Source organism: Schistocerca piceifrons, chromosome 1 (genome assembly GCF_021461385.2).
Source record: "Schistocerca piceifrons isolate TAMUIC-IGC-003096 chromosome 1, iqSchPice1.1, whole genome shotgun sequence".
Classification (NCBI taxonomy): domain Eukaryota; kingdom Metazoa; phylum Arthropoda; class Insecta; order Orthoptera; family Acrididae; genus Schistocerca; species Schistocerca piceifrons.
In genome coordinates, this window is record NC_060138.1 from 74,031,842 (window position 1) to 74,055,525 (window position 23,684).

Sequence of the window (23,684 nt, forward strand, 5' to 3'; positions counted from 1 at the left end):
AAAGTGCTAACCCTGTGGTAAATGCCTCCCACACTGCAGTGGAGTGTTAATGGGTTCAGGACACATTTGGAGAAACTGAAAATCCTAGCACGGGAATGCCCCCTGTGCTTGTGTTTGCAGAAAACACATTTTAAAGTGTCTGATACCCATGTACTATGGGGCTATACCCTGCATCACAAGGATAACCTTACTGGAAAATGGGCCAAGGGAGGGGTTGCTGTTTGTCAGTAACACACATCACTCCTCTGCTCTCTTCTTGGTTACTGACCTGCAAGACATGGCCCTTGCAGTTCATAAAGGTCAGATCATCATTATCTACTCACTGTAATTACTTCTGCAGGGAGCAATAGACATTGAAGCTCCCACAGATCTTATGCAACAACTCTCCTGCCCATTTCTCATACTGGGTGATTTCAATGCTCATAATGTCTTATGGGGCTCGGACTATATTTGCCCTAGGGGTCAAGTCTTGGAGAAAGGTGTGATACCTCAATAGCTGTGCATCCTCAACACAGGCGGTACCACTCATTTCTCAGGTGCTACTGAGTCATCCTTTCTTTCTTCTCTCTGGACCTGGCAAGCCCTGCTCAGTGGGAAGCAGCTGATGACCTTCATTTCAGTTACCACTTCACGCTGTGCATCCACCTAATGGGTGGAGCATTACATCAACAGAAGCCACTAAATGGATGATCATCAGGACTAACTGGGTACTGTTCAGCCAGCTGACTGTGTTTGAACACCATAACAGTGCCCCGGAGTGGGTGTACCGCATCACACGGGTGATCCATCATGCTACAGATTTATCCATCCCAAAGTCCTCAGGTCACCTTGGGAGGCAGCCTGAACGTTGGTGGACTGATAGTGCTGCTGAGCAGTTTGGGACAGGTGAACTGCTCTCTGATGATTTAAATACCACCCAACAGCAGACAACCTTACAGCCTTTCAAGTTGTGAAAGCCAAGGCGCAACACGTAATTAGGGAAGGTAGCAAAAAGCCGTGGCAGGTGTTCCTGGACTCTGTCAATAGCTCACTTGTTCTGTGAAAGTATGGGAAGACGTCAATAGGATTTCCAGTAAACACAGTCATTTTCCAACAGGAGCACTGCTAAAGCAGGGATGACTGCAAACAATGTCTGGAGACATCACTCAAATGATGGCAGAGCTTTTTGCAATGACTTCTGCCAGTGCCAGCCAGGATCCAGTGTTCTGTTGCTATCGTGCAGCAGTAGAGAGGTGGAAGTTGGCCTTTAGAAACAACAATTCTGAGTCTTTACAACTGCCCTTTCTCCATGTGGGAGTTGGATTCGGCACTATCCGAGACTCATGATACTGCACACAGTCACAACCATATCTGGTGATTAATACTTCAACAGTTACTGGAGAGTCATCATTATGGGCTGTGCAGGAAAGACACTGGAGCGAATGGTTAACCACCGACTGACTGGTTATTAGCAACCAGGCAACTTGTTAGCCACTCTGTGTGAATTCCAGAGATTTTGGTCCACTGTCAACAACCTGACCCTGCTGTAGGTGGCTATTCATCAGACTTCCATACATAAACATCTTTGTTTCGGTATTTTCTTTGCCATCAATAAGGCATACTGCACTACTTGGAGACACTGTATCCTTACGCAGGTCCATCAATGAGCCTTTTGTGGCTGGCTCCTCATCTTCATATGGTCTTTCCTGTCTATGTGGACTTTTGTGTCCTGAGTTGGTGACGTGCTGTCAGATCATTTTGAGCAGGAGAATGGTGTTCCTCAGGACAGTGTTTTAAATGTTACCCTCCTTACTGTAACATTAAACAGAATCGCGTCTATGGTAAACAATGCTGTACAGTGTTCCTTATTTTTGGATGCTTTTGCAGTTTTATGTTCCTCCTACAGTGCTTTAACAGAAACTCGTCAGTTGCAACTTGAAGTGCAGAGGTTAGAGTAATGGGCTGCAAAGACAGGTTTTGAATTTTATGCGGATAAATGTGTGTGTGCTCACTTTAATAACTCTCATTGCATTTTTAATTTACCTGACTCACCATTCTACATTTTAAATAATCTATGCAGTTTTTGGGCCTCAAATTGTGTTAGTTACCACACCGGAAAGATCTGAAAGCCACAAGCCAGAACACAGAAGGCATTGAATGTCTCAAAGTGTCTTAGCCACAGGACTCCAAGAACAGACAAGGTGCGTCTACTCCAGTTTTACACAGTGTACGTGCGATTGTGTCTGGATTACGGGTATATGGGTTAGTGAAACCCCCTTATCTGAAGACTATTGATGCTGTCCACCATGGGGAGATTCAGCTGGCCTAGGTCCCTACAGGTCCACCCCCTTACTCAGTCTCTATGCTGAAGCTGGGGAATTGCCACTCACCATCTGGCAGCAGCTCTTGGTTCATCAGGCATGTAAGTTCCTCATTGCTCCGAATTCATTTGCACACTGTACTGTTCTTGTCAATCTCTGGGCTGCCTTTCTCCATTCGTCCATGAGCAACAGGGTGATTTGGGTTTCATGTGCAACATGTGTTGGAGTCACTTGGTGTGGAGCAAGTACAACCCCAACTCCAGGGTTTTAACTGCCTGCCACCCTGGTTACTGCAGGGGCCAAGAGTGATTTTAGATTTAGCACAGTACAGGAGAGATTGCACTCCTGCTTATGTTTTTAATAAACTGGGCACCACAACTCAGTAGCTGTTTTTACGGATGTGTCTAAACAGGGGAACTCCATTGGTTGCTCTGTTGTTTTGCCCAACCATATCCTCATGATCCAACTACCTCAAGGCTTAACTGTTTTCAGTGCAGAATTATGCACAATCTTACTGGCAATGGAGCAAATGAGACATGTTTCAAGTGCTAAATTCCATGTCTATTCTAATTCCCTTAGTGCCCTCCTTTGACTACAAAAGCTGGGAAAGGAGGTGTGTTTCTGTTAGGTGCCAGGGCACAGGGGTATGGAGGGGAACAAAAGTGCGGTGCGGATATAGCACACAAGGAGGCATGTCGCGATCCTCAATTAGTTCATTGTGCCATCCCCTTGCAAGCTTTTGCTTGCTGTTGAGGCACAGGGTCATGCGTCAGTGGGAAGGAGAATGGCTGAAATTCGCAGATAATTAACTGTGTCTTGGTAAGTCCACAGTGCAGCCATGGCGTACCTCCTTCCAGTCACGCAGGTGGAATGAGGTTCTCCTTACTTGTCTTCTCTTAGGTCGTAGTCCTATGATGCATGTCTCCAGCAAGAGGACCCTCCAGTGTGTGATACTCGTGGCGTACAGATCACAGTGCACCAAATTTTACTAGACTTTGTTTTATTTTTTGGATCAGAGGGCACCAGTAACACTTGCAGACAGATTTGCCATCTATCGAAATGCTCTCAAATATTGGCTTAAAGTAAAAAAGCAGCCAAAGCCAAATCAAACATGTGCACATTGCATGATGTCTCCAATGAAAAACAGATTTCACACTAGATGTCCTGCATGGTGTATGCTTCATGATTGGAAATGGAAGTGGGAATGTGGAGAGTTATCGTCTGTGAAGGAGAAGTACAAGCATATTACAATGCATGTGATGGAGATCTTCAAACTCCACCATCAGGAAGGTCATAGCAAAACCAAAAGTGAGACAGTTAAATTTCTCATGATTTGACACCAGTGACATTTGGGTCTTGCACTGGAAGCATAAAAGCAGTACTGTAAGCCACAAAGACAAGCATTTTGTTACAATGAAAATGTGCCACAACAGAGATGACATCCAGAAAACGGTAGAAGACTGGCAACAAGCATCTTGTCCACTCATGACAGCCTAACACAGATGCAAATATCTACAACACCAACGAAAGTGGGTTCAACAAGGAGATGTCTGTGGGCCACACTCTTCCAGCTAGGTGTTCTAAAGATATCGTGGGGGTTGTACAGGGTGGCGCAGATGGATCGGGTGGTTTTAAAATACTTGTCAAACTGTCAATTGTAAAGGTATTGGATTGAAATAAAGTGCAAAACGTGTAGTTACAATGGAAGTTTATTAACAAAAAAATAGTAATGTTAGTTTTTAAAAATTACATCCATCAAATGCCCTCCTTCTCGAGCGGCGCATTCTTGGAGTCGGTCCTTAACGTTCCGCATTGCCAGCTCAAGCACATCACCAGGAATTGATGTGATTTCGGTGTGAATTGCTGCCTTCAACTCCTGAATGGTCCGGGGTTTGTTCATGTAGACCCTTGCTTTTAAATAGCCCCATAAGAAAAAGTCACATACCGTGAGGTCCGGCGAGCGAGGGGGCCAATGGACATCTCCATTACGGGAAATCAAACGGCCAGGGAACAGAGCGCGTACAGCTTGCATTGATATCCTAGCGGTATGTGCAGTTGCCCCGTCTTGTTGGAACCACATATTGCCCATGTCGTAATTGTTCTCTTCAAGTTGTGGGAGAAGAAAATCTTCAATCATGTTCACATAACGCTGCGAATTAACAGTAACCGCCTGCTCCCTTTCATTTTCAAAAAAGTAAGGACCAATTATCCCTACCTTAGAAACCCCACACCAAACCGTCACTTTGTCACTATGGAGAGGCCGTTGGTGTAGATCTCTTGGGTTAGTGTCGGCCCAGTAACGGCAATTTTGCTTGTTTACGTATCCGTTAATGTGAAAGTGAGCCTCGTCAGACATCATGATAATCAGGTTTACATCTTCCAATAACTCCAACATCTGTTGGCTAAACTGAAGCCTTTGAAGATGGTCTGTTGGGAGAATCTTCTGTACCAACAGGATTTTATAGGGGTGGAATTTCAGTTCTTCGTTAAGAATCCTTTGAAGGCTCCGACGTGACATTCCAAGAGCTTGAGCACGACGTCTCGTTGATCGACGTGGGCTCGCAGTGACATCGCGTCTCACACGCTCCACGTTCTCAGGCGTTGTTATTGTTGGCGGTCTAGGCGTCCATTTTGGAGCACATGAACCAGTAGTGCGGAAATTATGCACCCAACTCAATATCGTATCTCGCTTAGGAACACTACCGCGAGGTGGGATGTTGAAACGCCGGCGAAAGGCACGCGTCACAGCAACAATTGACTCGTTATTGCGTATGAACTCTTCCACTGCGAAAACACGATGCTCAACGGACCACGTAGCCATCGCGACTGACTGCCAGCCTGCAACTGAAACTTCCCGTCCCCCCCCCACCACAGGACGAAGTCGCCGAACACCTGGCTCCCCCCCTCCAGACATACAGTCCACTTCAAAACCTGGATCCATCTGCGCCACCCTGTATATTCCGTTACGCAACAACCTATACATACACTGTTGTTCCATTGCTTTCACAGACGGTCAAACTGGCTCCAAAGCTGTTTTTTGTCCTTCAAGAGCCTCGTTCTTTGAGTACTCATACACATCTGTCCATGATTCCAGTGCCAAATTTAATCATCCACTCTCACACCTTGGGCAAAATGACCAAAGAATTGTTCAGGACATTTCTACAAGAAACTGTAGTGGAACAAATGAGTGGAGAGAAATTTCCACTAATACTGGTTACTTATGGGCCCCACAAAGACACTAGTGTTCTTCATGACCTGCAAATACAAAACAATCTACCGGAAGACAAAGTCACAGTTCACATAATTCCAGCAAACACAACCTTGATTTGTCAACCATTTGATCTTCATTTCTTCAGAATGTACAAGCCTATGATTCGTAAAATATCCAATGCTGCTTGAGATTCTTCAGAAGAGACTAGTTTGCAACAGTGGAATAATCTTCTTAAGCTGCAATCCAATGATCAATTGTGTTCTCCACATTTCTATTATTCTCAGTCACAGGTGGATAATGGCTAAACCCGTTGAAACTTCAACAAAGTTCTGTTTCAGACAAAAGCTTTCATTGTATGATCTACAGGGTGGATGCGCAAATGTGGGATTCATTAAATGCGCTTGGTGTACCAAAGTAATTTGCTTCACACACTTCTTCGTATGCAATCTGTTGTTCTGCCCATTCGTCTGATATAGGGTGCCTAGGAAGCCTCCTTTCTCGTATTGCTAGACAACAGTTCAAGCAAATGATATTAATAGATTTTTGTTAAAGTAGGATAAAGGACAATACTTAACTATGCGTATTCACAAAGGCAATGGTGACTTGCAAATAATCAGTATCCTTCAGCATATACAATTCCAATGCAAGCAAAACAGTACCATTCGTAAGTCACTGCTGTTGCATTCGGAGGAAGTCTCATCTTCAACTTGGGCCACACCCAGGCAGAGCAGCACTTACATTCTCACCTAGATGCCGCTCCTGTCTCGGTGTCATCCTAGAGAGAGGTCTGTCAGCTTACTATTGGCGACATTGTCTCACCGCTCTCTGCGCACTTCTTGCCCGATGTGCCGGCACCGCACTTCTTGCCCGATGTACCGGCACTTGATGTTGTGCCAAAACACAACCATTATAGTTGAAGCTTCCTTTTGCTGTATGTATGCTTGGATAGATTACAATACTAGTATCATTTGCAAACATAACTAATTCTGCTTGTTGTATGTTAGGTAGAAGATCATTTACATATATGAATGACACATTGTGTGTAGTGTGTGTGTTCTTATTTTGTTTATTATTAATACTGTTAGTTTTATTATTGTTTTTGTTGTTGTACTACTACTATTACTATTACTTCCACACATGTGATGCAATTGTTTCTTTATTTTGAAAGCAGACTGCCAAGAGGACATAGCTGTAATCTTCAAACAGCCTTTACATGTCCCTTATAACACTTTCACACATAACACAGAAAAAAAAGAAATTCTAATTTGGGCGTTTTGAACCCACGACCTTTGGCACAACAACCTAACGCTCCAGCAACTCACATATGGAAGTCATATGAATAAATTATTCTCAGATATGCTTTTGCTGTGCTTTGGTAGTTCTAGTGTTACTTTTAGTTAACATTTACGCCCATTCTGCTGGACGACAGCACGTAGTACGAACTAAATCAGAGACTTGATTGATGCTCTATAGACGTACAATGTTTAGTCCAGATCTGAGTGTCTGAAATGTGGAAGTTTAGATATAAGCGAAAATGTGACTGAACTAATTGGTTTTAGGAGTTCCAAAATGAGCTTTTTCAAGTTTAAATCCTCATTCATATTGACACGTAAGATTTTGAAGTTTCCACCCTATTTATTATTTCCTCACCATGTGTTACACTACTCATGGGTGTAGTCCCCCCTAGATGTGAATATGATGCGTCTTTCTAAAATTGAATGTGAGATCATTCATAGAAAACAGGGCAATGATACTTTTAAAAACATTGTTTACCATGTCGCCTTTTGCTGTATGTATGATTAGATTGATTATAATACTAGTATCATCTGTGCAAAAAGAACTAATTCTGCTTGACATATGTTAGATAGAAGATTGTTTACATGTATTGAGGAGTAATAGTGGCTCTAAAACTGAGCCTTTGGGAACTCCATGTGATTTCTCCCCAGTCAGAATAAAATAATTAGAAAATCATTTACAAATACAAATTTTCAAGAACTGGAATTTGGTAAAGAATCTAGTTATATTCTTCAGCCCCTATATATCACTCTCTTAGAGACCATAAAGATGGAAGTAGACTAATTAAAGCACAAACAGAAGCATTTAGCACTCTTGCTTCCCGCACTTCATACACATTTGTAATGGGAAGAAGCCATACTAATGTGTGGTGCCATTCTAAGCACCCTCTGCCATGCACTTCATAGTAGTTGACATAAAATTTACTTAAATGTAGGTGGTCATGACTCTGACACTTCTTGAATATGGGAATGACCTGTACATTTTTGCAGTCACGTGAACACTTTATCCTTCACTGACCTATCATAGATGGCTGGTAGCAGAAGTTTATAAATTGTATAGGAATCCCATGTATCAAGTGATTATAGTTAATTTTCTGTCCTGCAATCACTGTTTTCAGTATGTCATTTTTTATGTTTGTGCAGAGATTTAATGAACAAACTTCAGTACAATCTTCCTCAATAATACAAGAATCTCAGTACAGTCTTTCTCAGTGAAACAATTTCAGAAAAAGAAATGCAGTGTTTGGATCTTCTGTCATCCTCTATTTTGATGCAATTATGGTCTCTGAATATGCAGACGGATGGATTTGTTCCATTTATTGACTTTACGTAAGACCAAAATACTTTGTGTACAAACAAACACCTCTTAGGATTTTCTATAAAATCAGTAAACAGAATTTTACTTTAAATTCATTGAACATTTGACGCAGGGCTCTTGTTAGGCTAATTTTCACTTTGTTCAGTGTTTGTTTGTTGACAAGGCTTTGGTTATGGTAAATCTGCAGTGATCCTCACTTTTCTTTTGGTGCTTTTTTCCAATGCATTTCAAACCACAATGTGCCTTTCCCACCCTTCATAACTTTGCTCAGCACATACCTATCTGAGACATATTGTACCATACCTATCTGAGACGTGTGGTACAATGTCTGGAATTTTGATCGTGTATATTCAAGATTTTCAGATTCGAAGATGAATTTTTGATGTTGATTGCTCTTGTAATGTAAAATGTTTCTTGTTGCATTTATGAGTTGTAAATATTACTCTACCTTCTTTACTTTTCTATTACTCCTGTAGTCATTGATGCTATAATGGCTTTATGGGCCTGATTTCCTGCTCTACACTAACTGAGTTTGAAAGTTTGGACCTGTTTGTAACCAGATCTCAGAAGTTACCCTGATTAAATGCTCAAGATAATTTTTGGGTAAGAGATTTAGAACACATTCAGACAATTACCTGTCATAATCATGTGACTACCCCAGCCAATAGTTGTTAAGTTGAAATTTTCCTCTAAAACTATAATGTGACCATTAAGTATATGCACAATTTACTACAGGCTTTCCCTCAAATGTTCCATCACTACTGACCTTGAACTTTCTAAAGGTTTTCCCAAAAATGTTCTGCCAATACTGATTGTGAAGTAGGGTGGGGGAATGTCAATAAAAGCATCCATCTATTATGTTTGATCTGTCGTGAGCACTATCCAATTTTTTTCACATTAAGAATCTGTACTTACCTCACTGGGTATTATCACCAGTAGCTAGGTGCTTGTAACAACAGGATGGCCACAGAACTCGGGTGTCAGGCATCTTTGCTGACGACATGAGTCACGATTTGCAGCATGGTGCACCCAGTGTTCTCCATAGTTACCGGCAATCTGTTGCCCTTGCTACTCCTATCCAAGCAAGCATACAGAGTGGACCCTAGCCTTCCTTCCCAATCTACCTGTTTGAGAAACTAAGAGTCTGAGATGAGAGAAATATTTCTGTTTAGGCACAATGTGGACACGTTAGTTCATGAGAGAAAATCTTATTCAGCACATCCCCTTGATCTATATAGTGACAAACAGTTGAAGAGAAAAAATGAAAGCAAGGTGTTGAAAAAACAAGTCATGTAAAATCCAGTCATATTAATGTCTCATCAACTTCTCCTTCTGAAATCAAAAAAATTTATATTCTCTTGAAAATGAAAGATCATCTGGATTTAACAGTGTTTTTAACAGAGTACAAGACTTGTTCCCGTATAGTAAATGGTGTCGTTTCTGGAATATGCAATGCATCATTAACTCACAGCATCTATCCAGATAGATTGAAATATGTCATTGCTAAATTGACTGTAAGAAAGGTGATAGGAGACATGTCAATAACTACCGACTTGTTTCACATTGTTTTCCAAAATTTTTGAGAAGGCAACGTAGTTTAGCAACAGTAGTATCTTCAGTGAATCACAGTTTGGATATAAGAAGAGTTGCTCATCTGAAAATGCCATTTACGGTTCACTCACCAAATTTTAAGAGAGTTAAAAAAACAAATAGCACCATTTGTTATTTCCTGTGACCTATCTAAGGTATTTGATATTGTGAATTACAATATTCTCTTAGATGAAACGGGCCTTCATGGAATTCATGGTACAGCCAACCAATGGAAAGTTGTACTTAATAATTCAACCAATGGAAGCAGAGGAGATTTGTGTGAATGGGAAGAAATCACTTATAGGGTTCACAAGGCTCCATCGTAATTCCCCAGTTGTTTCTCATAATATGTAAATGACCTTCCATCTAATATATAACAAGCAGAATTAGTTCTATTTTTGCAGACAACGCTAACATTGTAGCCAATCCAAACACAGCTACAGCAACAGAAGAAATGATAATTAATGTTCTTAAAAGTATCACTGAGTGATTTTTAGTAAATGGTCTCACTCTCCATTCCAGAAAGATACAGTATTACACAAATGATAAGTGTAACACATGATGAGCAAATAATAACTGGAGCGGACATTTTAAAATTTTTGGCACTCTTATTGAGGAGTATGTAAATTGGAAAAATCACATTTTGGAACTCCTAAAACAATGTAATTCAGCCACATTTGCACTTTAAATACTTACAAATTTGGAGAGAGAGAAATCACTAAGTTGCCATATTTTGTGTATTTTCACTCAATAATGTCATACAGAGTAGTATTATGGTTTAATAAAGAAAGTCTTCATTGCTCAAAAATATGTTGTGTGAATAATATGTGGTGTTCACCCATGATCATCTTGTATATATGTTTAAGGCATTGTGCATTCTGACTTCAGCTTCACAGTATATTTATTCCCTCATGAAGTTTATTGTAAATAATCCACTGCACTTCAAAAGGAACAATGATGTACATAATTACAATACCTGAAAGAAAAATGACATTAATTATTCCCCTTTAAGGTTGTCTTTAGCACAGAAAGGGGTGCCCAAAGCTGCAACTAAAATTTCTGATCACTCACCTAGTGATATAAAATGTCTGACACAGCAAAGTAAAATTTGAAAACAAACTGAAAAAGTTTGTCCTAGACATCTCTTTCTCTTCTGTGGATGAATTTCTATTTCTGTAATCTTAAAAGGTGATGGACATTAATTACTAAATTGCAGCTGTATATAAAAATGTAATACATCTTGTAAATGATCATTATGTATTGATATTTACAAATGAATGTGTAATACGAATGTAAAGTGACTCATTCGACATCACTATGATCAATCATATTAATGAACTAACTGTGCCTGAGATCAGCCCGTAATGTCTTCAAACAAAACACTTCCATTTACATTTATTTTTGTCTTCATATTTATTAGACTGCCAGTTAGTGCTATGAAAGTGAAAGTGCAATAAAGGGCTCTTTTGTCAGGGTAATCCATAGCCAGACATCACTCACTGCGACTTGGAAGACTTTCTTTGACATTTATACTGCTGTTCACTAGACAGTGCTTGTTGTTTGGACTTATTGCTTGTTATTTTTGTCATACTGTTGTTTCAATTTTTATTGTTCCAAGGAACTTACAGCAATTTTAAAGGCCACATTGTATTTGGGTTGCATATTACTGATTTGCATTACCAGCTTCACCATTGCTTTGTGTTATGAAATATGTTTGTCTTTCTGAAGTTTACTGGTACTGAATGGTGTGCAACAAGCTGAAAGTTCACAGCGCAACATAAACTGAAATGTTTTGACATGAAGTACAATCAGTAAAGATTTTCACCCATCCTGTATTGTCATTTTATATCATTAATTATAGCAGTAGCATTATTGAATGATTTTAAAGCAGTCTAATAAAATGCTGTGGTTAAACAGAATTTAAACAGCTTGTCATGGCATGGCAGCTCATGTAACTTCTCTAACAACTCAAAGATTGCTCTGCCACACGGTCTTACCATTCCTCCCACTCCCAATCCCCTTTGCCACAACTAGTCTATGGTCCTTTCGAAATATATGTCAAGAGAACTACACATATCCCCACCGTTTGAAATAAATTGAGTTTTTCTCCTTAATCTCTGTAAAGTAGATCTGTCACTGGAATTTTCAGTGCATTACCAGCTCCACCTCTGCTTTGTGATGCGAAATCGGTTTGTCTTTCTGAAAGAAAGATCATCTTGTACATATGTTTAAGGCATGTTGCATTCTGACTACAGCTTCACAGTATATTTATTCCCTCATGAAGTTTGTTGTAAATAATCCACTGATGCTGAATTGTGTGCAACAATGCAGAATTCATTGTGTAACTCAGGACACCCAGCCTTTGTAACAACTTCTCCCTTCCATGCTGCATGTCTGTCGTCCTGCTATTCTTTTTTCCCTCCCATGGGGAGCATATTTGGGATATGTGTTCTTAATTTTCAGTAGCCTGACATCAGAACAGTCCCTCCACTGTTCTTTCTTTCTTTCTTTCTTCATTCTCTGTCCCCTATCCTTCCTCCACTGTGGCATTTGAGGTTCCTCTTTGTTTATTCTTCCTGCCTGTGCACTCCTGAATGCTGACCCACACGTCTGACATGTAGTAAAAGGTGACTGAATAACACACAATTCCCAGTACTGGCTCATTTCGTAGGACTCACACGCACCCCCTGCTACAGGCCAGGCCCAGGGAGGAGTGATGGCCTGAACTGCTACCTTCCCAAATTGCCAGTTGGGCCCTCTGTCAGGAGCTTGGGAGGTGTGACCCAAGGTGTGAACAATCACCTAAGGTGGGTGAGGCTTCCTCTGAGGTGGCCCCCAGTTGGAAGGAGTGCACCATCAGGGCTGCTTGCAATTATGGGAGATTTTGTTGCAGTTAGCCATCATCAACTTGGTCTTTGTGTACTAAATGAAAACAGAGTGAGGCTGAAAATTCAAAGACTCTCTCAGCTGCATATCAGTTCATTGTGGCATTGCATACTAGAGGTGGTCAGTCCTCTGCTACAGTTAATCCATTTATTATTTGTTTATGCAATGCACTTTGTTTTTGGAGACTACTTGTGCTTCTCAGGCACAACAACTGCTTGCAGCTTCGCTCCTCCATGGCTATCCCGTTTATGTCGAGGCCCATCAAAAGCTGAATTCTTTGCATGGTGTTATTTACACTAGGCTGCTTGATAGTGTGACCAAGGGAGAAATCCAAACTGTCCTCTCTGATTAGGGCATCAGTGCTGTCCTTAGGGTCATGAAAAATGATGATGTGTCCTTTGTGCCTACAGGCACTCTTTTTCTCATGTTGGAAAGAGTAGTGCTTCCATCAAAGGTCAAAGTAGGCTATGAAGTAACCCAATGCGCTGCTACCAGTGTCAATGTTACAACCATACTCAAATGTTCTGTCAAAACCTGGACAAATGTGCTACGTATGGTAGGGATACTCACAAGGGTGATTGCCAGCCGCCTCCTCTCTGCTGTATCAATTGCAGTGCCGACCTTGTAGCCTCCTCCCGAGACTGTCCTGTGTATCTTGATGAGGTAGCCATCCAGGAGATATGGCTGAAGGAAGAAGTGCCTCATCCTGTTGCTCACAAGCTGTTGGATTTTCGGAAGCCCTGCATTTTACCATCTGGCATTTACAGTACTGTTCTCACTATACCTCACTCCAAAAACGACGCGGCCATGTAGACTTGGGATCTCAAATTCAGCACTGCAGAGTAAAATTGCCCAGTGTCGTGATAGCACCCCATCTCCTCCTCCAGCTATGTACCAAGCCACCAAATTTTTGCTTCAGACGGTGAAATCACATGATACACAACTGGCAGGCCAGAAAGAACAGGAGTACTCTTGCAAAGACTTCTTATGTCCCTCCAGCCAACGAACACCTGTGTCTTCATCTGCCAACTGCAAAGGCTTCAAGAAACCAAACAAAGAAAACAGTGCTCTCCTTCACCGACTCGGACATCCTCTTTGATGGTGTCCCCCGTGATAGCCTCATCTGGCTGGCCTCTGTTTCGCTGGTGCGCACTGCCAACTGTTTTTCTGAACTGGAATTCACTGGCTGACCCAGTGCAAATGCTGACGTCTCTGTAGATCTCATGGAGTTGGATTCTCCAGCCTCTGCACACTGTTGGCTGGTACTGAGTAGCCACTGAGGTGACACCCCTTCATTTTTTACTTCCTCCTCTTTCCTCATCACGACTCCTCCAATGGAACATTCGCAGCCATAGGTCCAACAAAGAAGATTTAAAGCTGTCTTGGAATTGCAGTGTCCACTTGTTCTCCGACTCCAGGAAACAAAATTGTATCCTCATGACCGCTTTGACCTCTGGCATTTCTTTCAAGTGCACTTTGATACCCCCCCCCCCCCCCCCATGTGCTGTCCATTTGCTGACTCCTACCCCACCTATGTGCAAGTCCAATTGGCTGCTTCTAGAAGCAATCGGAGGCTTTGCTCCTCCCTGGTGACCTTTGATGAACAACATTTTCCCAATTGGGATGATCAGGTAGAATACCTTACAAACGTTATCCTTATCACCACAGAATATTCCATTCCTCGCATTTCATTTTTACCGCGCCATATTCAAGTCCCTTGGTGGACTGGGTCATGCTGTGACGCAATTCACATGCGGAGACATGCTCTCCGCTTTTTTAACAGCCATCCTAAGATGGTGAACCACATTAGTTTTTAACAGTTGCGTGCACAGTGTCATCACATTCTTTGGGTTAGCAAAAAAGCTAGCTGGATTTCATTGACTACTTCTTTTAACAGTTCAACCCCCTCCTCCATCGTTTGGGCCAGCCACTGACAGCTCTCGGGGATCCAAGGTCCATTCTCAAATTTCCAACCTGACTGTAGCATATGATGTCATAGTGGACCATATTGCTATCTCCAACACCTTGGGCTGCTATTTTGCAGAGATTTCGAATTCCACTCATCACTCTGCCTTCCCACTTGAGAAATGAGTTGAGGGAGCTAGGGTGACACCCCTCCACTCTCAGAATCATGAATGCTACAATGTCACCTTTCCTGCGCGGGAGCTGGATCATACTATCACTTCCTCCCGATCTTCTGCCCCAGTGCCGGACAATGTTCACATTCAGATGTTGCGGCATATTTCTCTCGGGCAAGCACTTTCTCCTTCATTTGTACGATCGCATCTGAGCAGATGGCATGTTCCCCAGATACTGTTGTGAGGTCACTCTCATACTCATACCTAAGCCTGGTAAGGAGAAAAACCTTCCTTCTGACTATTGCCCAATTTCTCTCACCAGTTGTGTTTCCCAGGTGCTGGAACGTGTAATTCATGCCCGGCTGGTATGGTGGCTCAAGTCTCGCAATCTACTAACCATTGCACTTTGTGGATTTCGAGTGGGCTGTTCTGCGGTTGACCATCTCATTACTTTGTCAACCCATCTCATGAATGGTTTTCTGCTGAAATCCCAGACTGTGGCCCTGTTTTTTGATTTGGAGAAAGTCTACAACATCTGCTGGAGGAGTGGTGTCCTCCATACACTCTACACACATGGCTTCCATGGCTGCGCGCCTTTCTCCTTCAGAAATTTTTAAAAGACAAGAGTTTGCAAGGTATGTGTGGGTTCTGTCATCTTGGACACCTTTATCCGGGAAAATGGTGTGCCTCAGGGTTCCGTCGCGAGTATCGTCCTCTTTGCTATCGCCATTAACCCCATTATGGCCTGTCTCCCACCAGGCATCTCCAGCTTCACTTTTTGTTGATAATCTTGTGACTGATTGCAGTTCTCCATGCATTTCTCTTCCTGTGCGGCTTCTTCAATGATGTCTCGATCATCTTTACTCATGGACATCGAGAATGGCTTTTGCTTTTCCACTGACAAAACTGTTTTTTATGTATTTCTTGTGGCACAATGGGCTTCTTCCGCTGTCTTTACATCTTGGGTCTATTGTTCTTCCATTCACTGTAACAACAAAATTCCTGGGGCTCGTGCTCAATAGGAAGCTTTCTTGGTCATCCCACATGTCTTACCTGGACCACCCGCTGTACCCGGTCTGTCAGTGTCCTATGTGTCCTCAGCAGTACTTCCTGGGGAGCAGATTGGACCACCCTCCTCAGTCTGTACCGATCCCTTGTCTGTTCGAAACTAGACTATGGGTGTTTTGTTTATGCATCTGCACATCCATCCATCTTATGCCGCCTAAATACAATCCATCATCGTGGTGTCCATTTGTCCAACCTTTGTGTACACTGATGGCTCTTGGACTGACTGTGGTGTCGGGTGTGCCTTCGTCATTGGGACCAACCATTTTCAGTATTGGCTTCTTTCGGTATTGGCTTGCTCAGAATTTACAGTGGAGCTCTTTGCCCTGTATCAGACCATGCAGTACTCAAGCAACACAGGCTTTTCAATTGTCATTTGCTCCAACTCACTCAGTGCCCTTCCAAGCTTCTGTGTCCTGTACACAGTCCATTCCTTTGTGCAACGGGTCCAAGAAAGCTTTCACTTGCTTCTTCTTGATGTGATGTGGGTCCATGGTCATATCGGTCTGACAAGAAACGAGGCTGCTTACACTGCTGCCCTGTAGTCCTCCTACCTCAGCCCACTAGTTCTTCCATTACTTCTGATGATCTCTGTGTTGCCGTCTGTCTGCAGGTGGTGTCCCTTTGGCCTTACCCCTGGTCTTTCCTTCATGGGAACAAGCTCCAGGGAATTAAAACTTTCCCAGCTGTTTGGCCGACCTCCTGTCAGCCCAAGGAGATCATTTTAGCTAGGTTGTGTGCTGGGCTCATTTTAGCCATTGCTGTTTGTTAAGTGGTGATCCACTACCTCGTTGTGCTTATTGTCACCAATCTTTGACGGTTCACCATTTCCTGACAGAATGCTCTTTTTTTTTTTAACCACGTATGTTCTAATTTGTGTTTGCCATCCGAGTTATTGGCTGTTTTAATGAATGATGTGTGGACTCTTGACTGCTTTTTGCGTTTTTCAATCATAGCAATAAGGGGAAGGACATTTAATCTTCAGTTCAGGACCTGTGGCATATGTCGTGGACCTTACTCCAAGAGAAAGTCCTTGTTTTTAGCTACCTTCCTTCCGTCAATTGGGCTTAACGCATAGTCACATTTAACTCCTTTTTCATCTTATTGTTATATGGTTCTGACATGGATGCAAATGACCTTAGTTGTTTTTGTGCCCTAAAAAGAAAACACAATCAGTTGTAAAATGCCTAAACACAGCAAGGCAAGGACAGTATTTTTCTGCACTCTAGCTTTTGTTTTAATTCATTTCCAGCTGTTACTTAATGTAATGATTTTTATATTAATTTTTATTTCTATACACGCAGGATGATTGCTGCAATGAGTCCTGAGGACAGCTGGGTCTGTAAATGGCAGCGGATAAGTAAGTAATATTTAAGATTACATTACAGAAAATACATTGTTTTTTATATTTAATTTTATTTATTTGACCTAGTAATCTGCTAAACCAATTTTTTCTGCAGATAGGTTCACTAAAGGAGTATATGCGATATCAGTGTCTGGTCGCCTGCCAGCTGGTATTGTGAGAGAGATGAAGAGCCGAGGAATCACGTACAGATCTCGAGACACCAGCCAACGCTGAATTTCTATCCTTCAGCTGGTGTGATTTGGACTTCTGACACTTTGTATGGACAATGAACTTATTTTATTTTGATTATTTTCACACATGTATGACCAAAAAGTATGTAAATTTATTCATTTTGTAAAGTTGTTACTAGAATAAATGATTTTCTGGAAAAATGCACTGAACTTTTGTATTCACTATACTTCTATTGATCTATGGGTTGCCATCTTATGTAGAAATTACAGTTCGATAGAATATAGAATATAGCCTTGTGTAATTGTTGCTGTCAGTTTGTTTACGTCAAAATGACTGCTAAAGCAATTCCAGCGATGAAGCTCATTGTCTCCTTTTGTTCTCACAATAGCTGACTTTCTGACCAACCAGCCCTTCTTTGTAGCCTTCCCCAGTTTATCCTTCCCGCCTCCTGAGGGGAGGAGTTACTAGTTTCAAAAGTTGGATTGTGTATTTACTGCTGTACCTCCAATGGGGAAATGATTCATAAGGAATAATAAGACACAGGTAAATGAGAACAAGAGTTTATTACAACCACATTAGAGAGATTTAATAATGAAGGAAAACTTCTCAATGAAAAATAATACAACTTCCCAGACATTGACAGGCATATGCCTGAAGCACACTGTGAGTAAGCATAGTGTGACGTGAAGACTATGTCACTGATAACCCTCAATGACAAGGTTGAGCATTTAGCATATTTGGCCCACAGGTATGTCCTGGATTGTAGCTGGAATGTCTTAGGTCCTGTTGCGGTGGATTCTGACTGGGCTCTGACTGATGGGCTGCTAAGAGTCAGCACATAGACTGGCCCAGATCTCCAGTAAAGTGAACTGCCAAAATGTTGGCTTCCACCCTATATAGCCAGGCAGGGCACAATCAAATTTGTGCTGATGGAGTTCTGCACATGTGACATGGCTGAGGAAATAGGTACCTGGCACAGAGGACCTCTGGTGGCACTCCCCCTGCAGGTCCAGGGGTTAGAATAGGCTCACGGTATTCCTGCTTGTCGTAAGAGGTGACTAAAAGAAGTCTCTCATTTTCGGTCCTATAAGTTCAGGTCCCAATTTATGGTTTGACCTCCCACTTTCCAAATTCTACAGAAGTGCAGGCCATATGGGGAAGGACGCCTTATGTGGTGCATGAGTTATCCATAGTGCCCTTAGATTTGTTCTCCTGAACCTCTTCTCGTCATGGCTTTGCATCTTCACCTGCAATTCATCTATCTGGGCAAGGACACTTTTTGGGATAGGTCATCTTCTTCCGTTGTCTCCTGTCCTCTTCGCCCCATGACAGTATTGGATTTCTCTGTGCCCAGAATCCAGTACGGTAGCCAGTCCATTGTGGTGAGGCTGTCACGTACTAATTTGGTGGTAGCCCCCTGACAGCACAGGGATCACACTGCTGATGCCCCAAGCTGTAAATTCCCCATGTATGCCAAGGAGTAGATTCCCATCTTCATCGGGCATCCGGACTCCCAGCAACAGCCATCATGCCAGGTGGCCTTTGCTTCTGGCTGGGTGGCGCCCGTGGGGAGAGCCCCTGATCGGAGTGGGTGGCATCAGGGCGGATGACCTGCAATGAAGCGGACAAAGTCATCTCTCGCTGGTGACTGAACGGCACCAGCAGTCTCTAAGAAGGGCAGGTTCGAATACAATGCTGACAGGTATGACCCTAAACCGTTTGCCTCTCTTGCTACACCATGGCAGGAACATAGGACTACAGAAACAAGAGTGTCATATTTGCCTCGGTATTTAGTCTGTAGCAGAATGGATGGGGACTCCTTTCTACCTACAAAGCCTCATTTTTTTGTTGAACATCTTGAGGATAAGTCTGGGGAAGTGACAGCGCTGTCCAATATGAGAAACGTTGTAGTCTTGATTCAGACAGCCTCCCCAGCCCAATACTGGGCATCACTCGCTTGTCACAATCTGGGTGATATTCCTGTTTCCGTCACTCCCCATAAAAGCCCCAACATGGTAACATGGTCCAAGGGATTATTTTCCATCATGACCTCCCCTTGCAGTCTGACGAAGAGCTCCACACCAATGTAGAATGGCGAGGTGTTCATTTCATCCGGCATATTCACAGGAAACCCAAAGACAACAGGGTTGCCATTGGTGCCTTCATCTTTGCCTTTGAGGATGATTCATTGCCTGAAAATGTCAAGGTGATGGTTTACTGCTGTGACATTAAACCATACGTCCTTCCCCCATGTGGTGCTTTAAGTGCTGGAAATTCGGGCACGTCTTCCTGCTGCACTTCCAGTGCCACATGTTGACACTGCAGATGTCCACTGCATCCAGATACTCCATGTGCGCCTCCCCCCACTTGTATCAGCTGTGGAGAACACCACTCCCCCAGCTCGCCAGACTGCACAGTACTCCAAAAGGAGCAGTAAATTATGTAGTACAAGACCCTGGACCAGCTGACTTACCAAGAGGCTAAACTAAAAGTTGAAATATTACACCCCATTCGGTTGATGTCCACATATGCTGCAGCTACTTCATCACCATCACAAATGATGGTATTTCCATGCTGTGTGCTGCGACCAGCGCTGGGCCACCAGAATCCATCTGCCCCCTTGGTGGTAGGGGGCTCATCTTCTGTTGCTCACAAAGCACCTACTTCGAGAGCAAGGCCCCCCACCCCCTCCCAAACACAAGGGACATTGGTTGTCGTCATCGTCGTCGTCCCCCCCCCCCCCTCCCAGCCGGAGAAGCAACAGCCTCCTTCGGCTCCTCTCGTGCGGAAGGGGTCCCTTGGGACCCTCTCTCCCGAGGTCTCCATTAATGCCACAGCGGACACTCGCCAGTGGCTAAAGGAGCCAAGAGCTGCTGGACTAAGAGCTTCACGGTCTTCCTCCATGCCTGAAGCTACTTCGGAAAAGTCCTCTCACCAAGCTCCTAAAGAGAAGCGAGAGGGCAAGCAAACCAAGAAGATGTCTACTAAGAAACAGTACCCTCTGGTCACCCCAACACCATCACTCCCTATCAATTCTGCATCTGAGGATGAGGTGGAGATCTTAACGTCCCCTGAGGTTCTGGATCTCACTGGTGCCTCATCTGGAGTAGGAATAAATACAAATACTCAATTGGTGGCAGCAGGTGACCCTGAGGCATAACCTGCCTCATTGTGCGCTTCTTGCCTTCCCAGCGTCACGATATCGTCATCCTCCAGTGGAATTGCTGCAGTGCTGCAGTTTTTCCACCACCTGGCTGAGCTACGGCAACTATTAAGCTTTACCCCTGCTTTCTGCAGTGACCTCCAAGAAACCTGGTTCCTGGCAATGCAAACCCCTGCCCTCTGTGGCTATAGGGGATATTACAAGAACCATAGAGAATATAATAGTGTCAGGTGGAGTTTGCGTGTATGTCCTGAACTCGGTATTTAGTGAACCTGTCCCCCTTCAAACTCCTCTTGAAGCTGTGGCTGTCAAGATAAGGACGACACACATTTGCAACGTATATCTTCCTCCAGATTGCTGCAATACTCCTGAACGTGTTGGCTGCACTGATTCATCGACTCCCTAAACCTTTCCTACTTTTGGGAGATTTTAACACCCATAACCCCTTGTGGGGTGGCACTTTGCTTACTGGCCGAGGTAGAGATGTTGAAAATTTACTGTTTCAAGTTGAGCTCTGCCTCTTAAATACTGGGGCCCCCCACACATTTCAGTGTGGCTCATGGTACTTAATCAGCCATTGATTTATCCCTCTGCAGCCCAGGACTTCTCCCATCTGTCAACTCGAGAGCCCACGATGACTTGTGTGGTAGTGACCACTTTCCCATCTTCCTGTCACTCCCCCAGTCGCCATTCCTCCAGACATCTCCCCAGATGGGCTTTAAACGAGGCAGACTGGGAAGCATTCATCTCTGCTGTCACCGTTTAATCTCCCCCACATAGTAGCATCGATGTGGTGGTTGAGCGGGTCACTAGAACAATCATTTCTGCGGTGAACCCTTGTTCTGTAGGGTGCCCCTGGCGAAAGTCAGTACCTTGGTGGTTGCCATAAATCACAGAAGCAATTAAAGAGTGTCAGCAAGCTTTACAGTGACATAAACGTCATCCGTCTGTAGAGCACCTAATAGCTTTTAAACGGCTCCGTGCCCACGTTCACCAGCGTATAAAAAGATGGAAACATGAGTGCTGGGAGAGGTACGTCTCAACCATTGGGTGCCATAAGTCACCTTCCCATGTCTGGATGAAGATCAGACATATTTTCGGGTACCAGACCCCGACAAGTGTCCCTGGCATTAACATCAATGGTATGTTATCTACCGATGCAAATGCAATTGCAGAGCACTTTGCTGAGCACTGTTCTTGAGCCTCTACATCGAACTACCCCCCAGCCCTTTGTACCCTCAAATGGCGGATTGATAGGAAAGTCCTCTCGTCCACTGAACGTCACAGTGAACCCTATAGTGCTCCATTTACTGAGTGGGAGCTTCTCAGTGCCCTTGCACATTGCCCCGACACAGCTCCTGGGCCAGATCGGATCCACAGTCAGATGATCAAACCTCTCTCATCCAACTACAAGTGACATCTCCTCGTCATCTTCAACTGGATCTGGTGAAATGGCGTCTTTCCATTGCAATGGAGGGAGAGCACCATCATTCCAGTGCTCAAGCCTGGCAGATAACCACTTGATGCGGATAGCTATCGGCCCATGAGCCTCACTGACATTCTTTGAAAGCTGTTAGAATGTATGGTAAGTCACCAGTTGTGTTGGCTCCTGGAGTCACGGGGCCTACTGGTTCCATGCCAGGACGGTTTCTGCCAGGGTTGCTCTACCACTGATAATCTTGTCCCTTGAGTCTACCATCTGGACAGCATTTTCCAGACGCCAACACCTGGTTGCGCCATCTTTTTTCTTACGTAAAGCTTGCGACATGACCTGGCAACATCATATCCTTGCCACATTGTGTGAGTGGGGTCTCTGGGGCCCGCTCCCGATTTTTATCCAAAACTTCCTGTCACTCCGTACTTCCCTTGTCCAACTTGGTGCCTCCCCCCCCCCCCCCTCCCGGTATCCAGGAGAATGGAGTCCCACAGGGCTCTGTATTGACTGTCTCTCTATTTTATTTTAGTGTCCATTAACGGTCTAGCAGCAGCTGTAGGGCTGTCAGTCTCACTTTCTCTGTATGCTGACGACTTCTGTATTTCATACTGCTCCTCCAATACTGGTGTAGCTGAGCGGTGCCTACAGGGAGCCATTCACAAGACGAAGTCATGGGCTCCAGCCGACGGCTTCCAGTTTTCAGCCGTTTCAGCCGCAAGGTTGTGTGTCATGCACTTCTGTCGACATTGTACCATTCAGCTGGAACTAGAACTTTACCTTAATGATGATCCAGTCAGTTGGCTTGGCTTCCTCATCTTCATCATCCTTAAGTGGAAATGCTGGCAGCACCTCAATGCCCTCCACTGCCTGAGCAACACCAAGTGGGATGCAGATTGCTCTATTGATGAAGGTTTCTCGGGTCTCCAGCCGGGTGGTAGCGTTGATATCTCGCGACGCTTCGGGAAGTGTCATACTAACCATCTTCTGGCGAAGTCACTTCGTCAGAAGATGGGTAGTATGACACTTCCCGAAACGTCGCGAGATATCAACGCTACCACCCGGCTGGAGACCCGAGAAACCTTCATCAATAGTTTACGCCAGGAAAGCCTACAGTCACTGATTGCTCTGTGCTGCTGCAACTCTATAGAGACGTTGTTCAATCCCATCTTGACTATGGGAGTCTGGTTTATGGTTCAGCAGCGTCCTAAGTGTTGCGTTTACTGAACCCAGTGCACCACTGTGGAGTTCGACTAGCGACGGGAGCTTTTAGGATGAGTGTACTGGTGGAGGCTGGAGTCCCTCCATTACAGATCAGACGTGCACAACTGCTTGGCAGTTATGTAGTACACATTCGTAGCTCTCCTGAGCATCCAAATTACTGTCTCTTTTTTCACAACCATGGCAGTTCATCTCCCGCATTGGCAGCCCAGGTCAGGGCTTAAGATTGTGGTTCGCGTCCAATCCCTTCTGTCTGAAGTCGAGTTCTTTCCTTTACCAACTCTACTCGAGGTCCATTCACGTACATCTCCATGATGTAAACATAGGTCAAAGCTTCGTCTGGACATTTAGCATGGCCCTAAGGACTCAGTTAACCCCGCGGCTTTCCACTGTCACTTCCTTTCGGTTCTTGACATGTCCTGGAGCTCTGAAGTGGTTTACACCAATAGCTCGATGGCTGATGGTCATGTTGGCTTCGCCTATGTTTACAGAGGACATATTGAACAGCACTCCTTGCCATATGGATGCAGTGTTTCCACTGCAGAGCTGGCGGCCGTATCTCATGCCCTTGAGAACATCTGCTCGTGC

At 43.8% G+C, this 23,684-nt stretch overlaps 1 protein-coding gene across 2 annotated transcripts in view; it reads left to right on the plus strand.

The window, feature by feature from the left end:
* The window catches only part of LOC124710126 (transcription elongation factor SPT4-A), a 29,187-nt gene extending 11,703 nt beyond the window's left edge, over positions 1 to 17,484 (plus strand). Inside the window, exons 3-4 of one of the 2 annotated variants that reach the window (XM_047240898.1) lie at positions 17,048 to 17,103; positions 17,208 to 17,322. In XM_047240898.1, the coding sequence (XP_047096854.1) occupies positions 17,048 to 17,103; positions 17,208 to 17,266 (115 nt within the window). In that variant the 3' untranslated portion in view covers positions 17,267 to 17,322. Of the gene's footprint in view, positions 1 to 17,047; positions 17,104 to 17,203 lie in introns of both variants that reach the window. The other variant, XM_047240897.1, reaches the window with a different exon arrangement.
* Positions 17,485 to 23,684: the final 6,200 nt, after the last annotated feature.